We start from the raw sequence: 12059 nt of genomic DNA, 5'->3' as shown, positions 1-12059 counted from the left end.
TCTCTCTCTTGCTTCTCTCTCTCTGACTGTAAGAGGCACTTAGGCAATTCCTGCTGGTGGTGAACCTGTCAGTCTTGCAGCAGGCAAAAAGGAATTTCATGTAATAGGACACTGTTTTTATTACTATGACAATAAATTGAACCTTGAATCTTCTTTCCTGAACGTTACATCCATACTCTTGTAGGCTATTCCTCCAGAAATTAATGCTAACGTTGCATTCACCTTCTTCACACCCACTCAAACTGGTCGAAGCCTCATCTGCAAGCCAACTAAGCAATTTATCTGTGCGAGGATAGGTTGAGGGTCCTGCATTTCCTCCAAGGGCTTGGCACACGAACTCTCTCCAGAGAAAGCCTTAGGTGCTGAACTTGCCATTCCTTCATTGGGCCAATCCTACACTGCACCACTCCTTCACTGGGACACTCCTACACTGGGCCACTCCTTCACTGGGCCACTCCTTCATTGGGCCACTCCTTCACTGGACTACTCCTTCACTGGGACACTCCTTCACAGGGCCACTCCTACACTGGGCCACTCCTTCACTGGGCCTCTCCTACACTGAGCCTCTTCTTCACTGGGCCACTCCTTCATTGGGCCACTCCTTCACTGGACCACTCCATCACTGGGTCACCCCTACACTGAGCCACTCCTTCATTGGGCCACTATTCCACTGGGCCACTCATACACAGGGCCATTCCTACACTGGGCCATTCCTGAACTGGGCCATTCCTTCATTGGACCACTCCTACACTGGGCTACTCCTTCACTGGGACACTCCTTCACTGGGCCACTCCTACACTGGGCCATTCCTTCACTGGGCACTCCTACACGGTGTAACTCCTGCACTGGGCCACTCCTGCACTGGGCCATTCCTACACTGTGTCATTCCTACACTGGGTCATTCCTACACTGGGCCTCTCCTTTACTGGGCCTCTCCTTTACTGGGCCACTCATTCACTGGGCCATTCCTACACTGGGCCATTCCTACACTGGGCCATTCCTACACTGGGCCATTCCTACACTGGGCTTCTCCTTCACTGGGCCACTCCTACACTGGGCCACTCCTACACTGTGTCACTCCTTCACTGGGCCATTTCTTCACTGGCAAAGGAAACTGAAGGGCAGCTCTTTCCACACAAAGGGTGCTGCTTGTATGGATTGAGCTGCCAAAGGAAGGTTCGTGTTGGGTATAATTTGCAGAGGATTTTCGAGTGACCACTGTTCCTGCAGCATTGAACCATCCCCTCAGGGTGGCACAGGTGTGTAAGCCTGGGTTATTGTTCAGGTGTCTCAAGAGGGGTTTGAGCCTTCACTCTTGCCCATGGAGTGTGGGTTTGTAGAGTAAGAGAGCAAGTGGCAGTGTGTTATTGTTGTTTGTGATGGTTGAAATTTTAGAGCTCATGCTAAATTAGATTTGGCTAACTTTCCTGATTTGGTGTTTGATTGACATGCAGCTTTGGAAGACTCCCAGTTGAGGAAGCAGCCTCAGCATCTTCTCACCTACAGGACGCAGGATAATCCATCCACAGCTTTGATCCAGAACTTGTCAGTGGAAGGAGAACATCTTCTAGATGTGAGTGTCACAAGCAAAGGCTTGGATTAAACTTAATATTCCTTCTAAGATTTGTCCATCTCTAGACACCCAGAAATGTTGGTTGTAGGCTTGTTTCTGATACAATTAGAGTTGCTGCAGAACACTCTTTGGTGTAGGAGTGGACTTGCATTTTTACCAGACCGGGTAAAGGTGGCAAATTCCTTTCCTGATGTACAAGTGGGGTCCTAGTGGGATTCCACACCTAACACTTTTGAGATTCCTTTAACTGATCAAGGCTATCTTTATGTCCAGTTTCTTAAACTCTGAGTTCATGTTCTGAAGCTGCCTTACAATTCTCACTAATTATTCACTAGAGCCAGTTTGAAACCATAAAAATAAAGGTGAAGGTTCCATTATTGTCATGTAATGCTACATTTAGAATGTAACATGCATGAAATTCTTTAACTTTGCAAGGCCGTCACTTTGGCCAGCTCCCTTCACAGAAATGAGGCCCCACCGAGGAACAAACTTGCGACCACTGGTTTGCAAGACCACCCCTCTAACCACTGAGCTATGGCTTCAATGATGTTTAATGGCATGAGCTACTATTAATGAGAAAATCACCCAGCAATTCACATTGAGGAATAAATCAATAGTGATTTGTGCATCATTCACATGGCACTGGGAAACAAATGGAACCGCTGGTGTTAGAGTTGGAAATTTAAAAAAAAGGATTTTCTGGAAGAACACAAGTCAAGAAGTATCTATAGAAAGAAAGCAGACGGCAACCTTTTCAATTTCCTTCCGCCCAGCTACCCCAATTCAACTACATCCCCCGTACGTTTTGAAAAGTGGGATGAAAGCAGAGTCCCCGGGGAAAACCTGCGCAGGTCACAGGGAGAACGTACAAACACCTTGCAGACAGCACCGGATTCAAATCCGGGCCACTGGCGCAGTTGAGGTGTTGCGCTAACCGTCCCCCTAACTTTGCACTCCTCTGCCACTGACCAAAAATTAAATGATAGATGGTCCTTCATCACTCATAAGCTTTTGATGGTGCATCGCTTGAAAATTAATTGCCAATTAAACTTCGGAAATTTTGGGCTTGGTCATTGCTAGCTGGGCATCAAAACTGCTCATTTAATGGGAAGGTTCATGTCCCCTCATTTAGGCCCAAAAAGGGAACATTTCAAACAATGGGTCCTTATTCCTACAGGTAACCAATATCTGGACGGATTTATTTTTTAATTCAATTAGATTCTCTTCTTCCTTTTCATTTCTGTCTCTTGATCATTCTTTCTCTATTTGATTTTCTTTTTGCATCTAATTTATATCAAATTTGTCCTAGTTCCTTCTTCATTTGTCCATTCTTGTCTCAGTCTTTGAATCTCATTGATAAGTAATTCATCAATGCTTGAGACATATATCTAATTTCCAGCATCTTACAGACAAAAAGTCTTTGGATTTAAAGAGAGAATGTCATGAACTACATCTCCAAATCAAAATCTGCCCCATCATTTGGTCTCGATATCTTTTTTTTTAAGCAACTGCTAAAGAAAGGACCATGAAACTAAGTCCATATGAGGTTCACAACACACTTGGATTCTTTTTTTTTTGAAAATTTTATTTAAGAAGTTTAAAAAATCAAAAATTACAAAATAATCTAAAAACAACCCACCTATCCCACCCTCTACAACCCTCCCCCCGTCAGAGCTTATTTTTAAGAAAAAACACAGTAACATCAGGTTATAACAGGCTGTTGTACGGTGTGCCATTCATTTACATCTTCCATCACATATAAAACTTTTACTTAACATCTAAATCCATACATTTCAAATACAAACCCCACATTTTAACAGAGAAAGAATAGTTATTCCGCAAATTATACCTTATTTTTTCCAAATAAATATAGGATTGAATTTTGTTATGCCATCTTTGTATACTCAATTCAACATCATTTTTCCAAGTTGCAGCTACACATTTTCTAGCCGCCGCCGATCCTAGACGTATAAATGCGATTTGAGGTTTCTCCAAATGTAGATTTGCCATAATTGTATTCATATATCCCAATAAGCATACCCATGGATCAACATATAAATCTATTTTGAATAAATCTCTCAAAAATTTAATTATTTTTTCCCAAAAAGGCTTAATCTTTGTACATTCCCACACCGAATGTAAAAAAAGTACCTATTCAATCACCACACTGAAAACACAAATCTGACTCTCTAAATCCGTATTTTTTCAATTTTTCAGGAGTTAAGTATAACTGATGCAAAAAGTTATAATTAACTAAACTATATTGTACATTAATTAATTTCATAACGCTATCCAGGCACATATCTGACCACTCCTCCACAGAAATAGGAATAGCTAAATCCTTCTCACATTTATCCTTTATTTTAAATATATGTACATTTTTCATCTTTTCCTGTAATAAAAACATTTCTGAAACAAATCCCTTTTTTATCCTTATCAACAATTAATCTCTCAAATTTCATTTGATCAGGTAGTATTAACTCTCGACCAAAGCATTCCAATAATAAATCTCTTACTTGATAATAAGCAAATAAAATATTCTGTAATATACCAAACTTCTCTCTAAGTCTATTAAACGAAAGAAATAAACCTACTTCAAAACTATCCTCCACTAATATCAGTCCTTTTCATTCCCAATCTTTCAAATAAGGATTATTCATAGAAAATTGAATTATCAGATTCTGATATATTGGTGTCTTAACTGAAATTTTACCTTTCAATCCTATAAGTTGATTCCATTTAGACCACACCCCCTTCAAATGTTTCAATACTGGCAGTTTATACTGCTGTAAGAGCAATCGATTCCATTTGTATATAAAATGATGTATTGTTCTTTCCTGTATTTGATTCATCTCCATCTTCGCTCACAACAGAGGTTGATTGATATCAAACAGTCTATTAATAAACTTTAGTTGTGCTGGTTGATAATAATTTTGAAAATGTGGTCATTGTAGACCTCCTAAGTCATCCCGTAATGTCACACTTGGATTCTTAAACAACCATTGATCCCAAAGACAGTTGGATCCATTTCGCTTATTGGCCTACCACTACCACATCACAAAAGAACATTAGCCAAACCGCAAGGTTTCCTGGTGAGCAAAATAATTTCTTTCACTAAGTAATAGCAATTCTATTCCTGCCCATCTTCACCAAGGGTGCAGAGGAGATTGACCAGAATGTTGCCTGGATTGGAGGCTGCGCCTTATGAGGCAAGGTTAGCAAAGCCGGGACTTTTCTCTTTGGAGAGTATGGAGGGATTAGCACTTTTATATGGTTTGGCACAACTTGAAGGGCCGAAGGGCCTTTATGGTGCTGTCATGTTTTAATGTTTAATGTTTTAACACCAGAAGCTCTTTTTCTGCTTAAAAGCATTTATGGTCGCATTGATAAAACATGGGCACTTTGGGGTTTTAAAAAAAGTAAAATCGTTTGGAACTAGAGATCAAGAATATCACTGCCCTAATGCTGATTAATACAGACCAAGTATAGATTACTAGATTTTGATTTTGCAATTTTGAGGGTGACAGGATATCAAATGGCATGAACATGTTCGGATAGTTATATGAAAATAAATTCATCAAACAGTGAATGTAAAGGAACATTAAAGATTCCTAATGAATTGATCCTCATATTCTGTTCTATTATGTAGTAATTGACTTGCCCAGGTAGCTTGTAGTTTCCAGGGTGTCGTTTCCTCTGCTTGGTTCTGAGAATTGTTGGATTGACACTGTGTGCCATTGTTATCTATGTGACTTCTACTAGTTGTGGAAAGCCTCGACATTTTATTCTTGGGATATGGGCATAACTGGAATTTGCTGGCCATCCTTGTCGTGATCGTCAGCTGCCTTCTTTTGTGACGGTCGCATTATCATTGTGGGGAGTGAAACAAGCAAGTCTGCAGGCACTGTGGTTGTAGTGAAAACACAGAAATAGTGAAAGAACTCAGCCAGTCTTGTAGCGTCCATAGGAGGTAAACCTATAAATATATATCTCTATAAGATAATTAGAACCCCATTCTTTGATCGAAAAATGGGGAGAGGGGTTGAGAGCAGACATGGAGGGAAAGGCTGAGACACCTGATAACTGTGAACAAGAGAAGCCACGTGAAAGGAAAAGAAAGTCATCTAAGAGGCATGAGCATGGATCGTGTTTCATCAGAATAGATACGTTGGAACTGGAGATACTGGTGGAGGAGACTTCTTAGAGGAAGCAAGGTGGGGGGGAGGTGTAGACAGGAGTTTATGGGTTTGTGATAAATATTGATTGCTAACCTACCTCCTGGGATAAAAGAGCAATATAAAAACTACAGACGCTGGAATCTTGAGTGAACATAGAGGTGGGACAGACTCAGCAGGTCAGTCAACATTCATGGAGAGAAATAACACTGGACAACAATTTTTTTCCAAAAGTTTGCTTACTTTGGGATTATGATCGACAACTTCAAGCGGAACACAAAGACAATTTCAGATTTGCTGTATCACGTAGGAAGTTGGAGAAACATTAAATGACCTTTTATTGAATTGAGCATGTTTAATCCATAACGATGCTGACACATTGCGTTTGTTCAACTGACCTAAAGATGTTTTGCCGCTGATTTTTATTTGTACTCAGCATCTGCTGCCTCTTGTGTCAGTGTCCAGCACTGATGGATACTGCTTTTTCCACGGTCGCAATGTCCCGGTGAAACGTTTCACCATGTTCGTCACCGACTGCACCGGGATCAACAGGGAAGAAGTCGCAGTGTGAGTGCAGAAAATGAATTTTCAGTGACACGTTGCACTTCATGGTTTTGTCTGATTGAAGTGAACTTAAAATATGACAGGAAATCACAAAAATAGGTTATATCGAAAAAAAATCAGTACATGATAGGAGCATTTTTAAGGTGATTTTTGTGATCAGCAACCCAAAATCCATAAAATACACCTAAAACTGTTCAGGAAGAAAAATCTCCATTGTCCACCATTATTGGTGTGAATCAGATTAAAACAACTGAATGGCTTGCTAGACTATTTCCAAAAACAGCTTGAAATAAATCAGGTTGAGGTAGCTGCTCACTGGTCAGATAAGAAAGGCACATTTCCTTCTGTTTGAAGCATTGCTGAACCAATAACAGTGGTTTAAAGAGTGTGGAATGCTTGTGTACCAAAACGGCAAAGGTTTTATATGTTAACTGGCTTGCTTAATGTATATGTGTTTTGGACCATATTTCAATTGCATGATAGATTTATTGGCAGTGAAGTTATGAATCATATTTGAGATGATGTAATTTACAGAGAAATTGAAACCTTTTCTTCCCTAAGTGTTTTTGTACATGTGTGTGGTCTATGGGTCTTTTGTGTATAATTATTGTAAATTGTTCAAAGCCATTTTTTTTAACAAAAGCAAACACCGGGCCCCTTTCTCAATGCACGATCTTATTACAACAGTCCCTTTTGTTTTGAGCCTATCAGCAACAAGCCGATGCTGGTGGATTTTTTGGCTTTTTGAAGTCAGGCAAGATACTTTGTCAAAGAACACTGGAGCCAATCTTATGAACAGTTTGTGTAGAAATAAACTAATGAAGGAATGGTTATATGAAAATCATAAAACATTTACCAGGATGTTGCCAGGTCTTCAGGAGTTGAGCTACAGAGAAAGATTAACCAGCTTAGGAATTTAGTCCTTGAAGCGAGGAAGAATGATGGGAGATTTGATCGAGGTTTACAAGATTATGAGAGGTATGGACAGAGTGGATGCGGAGAGGTTTTTTCTGCTTAGACTGGGGGAGGTAAATACGAGAGGACATAGTTTTAAGCTGAAGGGGGAAAGAATTAGGGGGGAACATTGGGGGAAAGTTCTTCATTCAGAGGATAGAGGGAGTGTGAAACGAGCTGCCATCTGATATGGTAAATGTGGGCTTGGTCAGGTGTTTTAAGAATAAATTGGATAGATACGTGGATGGCAAACACCTGGAGTGGAAGCAGGTCAGTGGGGCTAGGGAGATGGTGGTTGGCACAGACTAGAGGGGCTGAATGGTCTGTTTTCTATGCTGTAGTGTTCTCCTTCCCAAGATCGTATTATATGGCGAGCTCTCCACTGGCCACCGTGACAGAGGTGCACCAAAGAAAAGGTACAAGGACTGCCTAAAGAAATCTCTTGGTGCCTGCCACATTGACCACCGCCAGTGGGCTGATAACGCCTCAAACCGTGCATCTTGGCGCCTCACAGTTTGGCGGGCAGCAGCCTCCTTTGAAGAAGACCGCAGAGCCCACCTCACTGACAAAAGGCAAAGGAGGAAAAACCCAACACCCAACCCCAACCAACCAATTTTCCCTTGCAACCGCTGCAATCGTGTCTGCCTGTCCCGCATCGGACTGGTCAGCCACAAACGAGCCTGCAGCTGACGTGGACTTTTTACCCCCTCCATAAATCTTCGTCCGCGAAGCCAAGCCAAAGAGTGTTCTATAATGTGAATTAATTTGGAAATGTGTGAAATATGATAATAAAATAGAAAAAATAGAAATAATAAGTACTTCTGTACTTCTATGGGAAGAATAAGTGACAAGTTAAGCTAGAAATGTTTAGAGTGTTCCTTTGTCTTATATTAGAAACCAGTGGTTCTCAACCTTTTTCTTTCCACTCACATCCCACTTTAAGTATTTCCTATGCCATCGGTGCTCTGTGATTAGTAAGGGATCGCTTAAGGTGGGATGTGGTCGAGAAGAAAAAGTTTGAAACCCATTCTTTTAATCATCCCTCATTGACTCGTCATGTGCACGGTTTCAGACTCCAAAGGAAATGGGCCAATGACAATTTTTCTCCAGCAAAATATTTAGTAACAATTGGGTCTAGAGCAGTGATTCTCAACCTTCCCTTCCCACTCACATCCCAACTTAAGCAATCCCTCACTAATCACAGAGCCACCGATGGCATAGGGCTGACTTAAAGTGTGATGTGAATGGGAAGAAAAAGGTTGAGAACCACTGCATTAGAACTTTTAAAACTACAGTGTGTTGAAAATTAAGGGTTAAGTGAAGTAGCCATTAAACCCTGAACATGTAATATTTACAAATATCAACATCCTGTCTCCCAGTGGATAGAGTAAAAAATAAAGTTAATCGTTCATCTTTTTTCTCAAAATACACCGGCTTACTTTATACCCTAAAGTTGCAGATTGGGCCAAATGCATCAACTGCAAGTTATTCCTCTGTTGAGTCCTTATAATCACGTACACACACAATCACACTCACATTCACACACATTGATACATAGTAACACACATTCCCCAAGCACATGGACACATGCAAAGATAAATGAACACACGCAGACACCCCACACATACATGGATACAAACATATGCATGCGTGCAACTATGCACAGACAGGTTTATGCACTCACACACATGCCCACATGGATATAGAGATGTGCTGATATACAAACCCAGCCACATAGACACACACTCTTGTGGATAGATACATGTGTACGTATACAAACATAGACACACAAATAGACATACTGGCTCAAAGGGACACACACACACACACACACACACACACACACACACACACACACACACACACGCGCGCACATGCACACACATACCCACCCACACACACACGTATGTGCACACACGCACACACACACCCACATCCACACATGCACACACACACGCGCACACACCCCCGCATACACACACATGCACACACGCATACACACACATACACACGCACATGCACGCATGCACACGCACACACACACATGCACACACACATACACACACGCACACACACACATGCATGTGCGCGCATGCAAATCTCCTCTTTGAACCTCAGTATAGGGATCATTGTTTCAGTCAGAACTGCACCTTTCAAGCTGAGTGAGGATCCTATTGCTCAAGGTTGGCAGAGTGGTTGTGCCTGTAAATATTTATGACCCAGGCTCCTTCCAGGCTGGAGTTGGAGGACTTTGCAGCATCCTGCTAAATGTCATCACCACTGCTAAAGTTGGAATGAGCACACGAGACTTCCCGTGGTGCGAGGTGCTGTAGGCCGCATACAGCTACAATCAGTAACTTTACCTGTAAAAGATTCCGCTCCTTCAACATCCAAATCGCTGGATTCCCCAAAAGTCCGGCATGGATTGGCTGCACTCTGGCCCAACAGAGAGCTGTATCCTATGAAAAGTGCCTGGTGGTAACCCTGATAGGTCTCCACGCCCTACTTACATGAAAAACATGTTGCCTGTAGGCATTGCGGACAGAACGAATGTGCTCAGTGAAGCGATCTCCCAGTCTCTCCGATGTAGAGAAGGCCACAAAGGGAGCACCAGTTGCAGTAAACCCATTCTACGGAAAATTTACGCCCACACCTCCCCCGTCACCATGGTCTAGGGCCCCAAACAGGCCTTTCAAGTGAAGCAGCATTTCACTTGTATATCTGCAGGACTGGTCACAGATTTGGATATTGCTTTGTTCTGTCCACACCAGTGACAGGGACCTCCCAGTAGCCAACCATTTCAATTCTGTGTCACACTCCCACACTCACATGTCTATCCATGGCCTTGTGAACTTTCCAACCAAGACGACCCACAAATTGAAGGAACAACACCTGATTTTCCATCTGGGCACCCTCCAGCCGGATGGCATTAAAATCAACTTCTCTGCGAACCTGCTCTCCTTTCCCCCCTCCCTCCTCCCCTCCCCCTTTCCAGTTCACCTCCCTCCCTTTGCCCAGCTCTTCCCTCCTCCTCTTGCTCCCTCCATTCTCCACCTACCAACATTTTTCCACATCTTGATGAAGGGCTCAAGCCCGCAACGTCATTTACGTATTTTTAACATTGTTCTGAGAATCCTCAGCCAAGGTTCTCATGCTCTGAGCAACTTTGACAAACAAGGTTAGCCACAATATTTGGTCTGTGCCCAATTATATGGAGCAATTTCCAGCCCGACATCTCAAAAAACCGTTGCGTGGGATTTTGAACTTCACAAGAGAGAATAGGTGGAAGCCTGGCTTAATCATCTCTGACTGTGCAGCCCCCCCTTCAACATGGCACTGAAAAATATGCTGCTTAATTTCAGGCTGCAATTTCAGTCCGGGGTGGAAGAGTTTCGAATGTGGTATGAGTTACATTCTTGTTTCTGGAACATATGTTTTCAGTGAGGATTTTCTTGTAGAACTTTCTTCTGGTGAGTTTATGAAGATTAATGACCATTTGATTAATCATTGTATATTTAGCCGGATGTAAGAAGCTCTTTGATTTGTTTGTCTTTTTGAAAGAGAAGTTTCAAACTCTAATAAGATCCAGCAGTTTAGTTGTAATCCAGGTTTTATGCTCAGAGCCACATCTAGCAATTCGAGATTGAGTACAGTTTGTCATTACTGCCATGGAATCGTCTGAGAGCCAGTTTTAGACAACGTCAGTGGAACGGGACCTCAGGAAAATGCAAGAGGCTTCGGGAATTTTTTTCTTTGCTTTGCCCAGCCTTCATATCCAGAGGGAACTGGAAAGGAGGAGATAAGTTTAGGAAAGTGGAAGTGAAGCTGGAATGTGTGAACGAAAGCTGAACGCATGAGGAGAGCTTGAATAAAGGAACTCAGAACAATAAAAGTGATGGATTTATTCTACTTTTAGTGATGTCGAACACTTGTATGGAGGCACATAACATCAGAAATAGTCCAAAACCAGCAACCCTCAGCACAAATGCATAAGAATCTGATTTATTGTCATGAACAAGTCACAAAATCTGTTCTTTTGGTTCATATAAACCACCTTACAACAATAAATAAAAATAGTGCATGAAAAATCAAAGCCAGGCAGTGTCTTTGGTTCATTGATCATTCAGGAATCTGATGGCAGTGGGGAAGAAGCTGTCCTTGTGCCTCTGAATGATCAACTTTATCCCCAGTGGTAGCAGAGTGAAGAGGGTGAGGCCTGAGTGGTGGGGGTCCTTGAGGACAGAGGTTGCTTTATTAAGACACTGCCTCATGTAGATGTCCTTGATGGAGTGGAGTCTGGTACCTATGATGTTGCAGGCTGAGTTAACAATCCTCTGGAGTTTATCTTGTCCTGAGAGTTGGCGCCTCCATACCAGGCAGTGTTGTAACCAGACAGAATGCTCTCCACGGTCCACCTGGAGAAATTTACGAGAGTCTTTGGTGACGTACAGAATCTCCTCAGACAGCTCACAAAATATAGCCGCTGGTGAGCCTCCTTTGCGATGGCATCAACGTGGAGGCTCCAGGACAGATCCTCGGAGATGTTAACAACCGGGAATTTGTCCCTCTCCATTACTGAGCCCCCATTGAGGACTGGGCCATGTTTCCCTGACTTCCTCCTGAATTCCACAATCATCTCCTTGGTTTTGCTGACATTGAGTGCAAGATTGTTGACATTAAACCATTCAACGAGCTGATCGATCTCCCTCCTGTACATTTCCTCATTGCCAGTTGTGATTTTGCCGACAACTGTGGTGTCATTGGCAAACTTGTAGATGGCATTGGAATTGTGC

At 42.3% G+C, this 12059-nt stretch overlaps 1 protein-coding gene across 1 annotated transcript in view; it reads left to right on the top strand.

Moving 5' to 3' along the window:
• LOC138747333 (aryl hydrocarbon receptor repressor-like) overlaps window positions 1-12059 on the top strand; it is a 314193-nt gene that overhangs the window by 216813 nt on the left and 85321 nt on the right. The window contains exon 4 of the mRNA XM_069906446.1: window positions 1455-1573. Coding sequence (XP_069762547.1) covers window positions 1455-1573 — 119 coding nt within the window. The remainder of the gene's footprint in view (window positions 1-1454; window positions 1574-12059) is intronic.

The sequence above is a fragment of the Narcine bancroftii genome, chromosome 1 (assembly GCF_036971445.1).
Source record: "Narcine bancroftii isolate sNarBan1 chromosome 1, sNarBan1.hap1, whole genome shotgun sequence".
In the NCBI taxonomy this organism is placed as follows: Eukaryota; Metazoa; Chordata; class Chondrichthyes; order Torpediniformes; family Narcinidae; genus Narcine; species Narcine bancroftii.
This window is presented reverse-complemented; position numbering and strand designations above follow the sequence as displayed.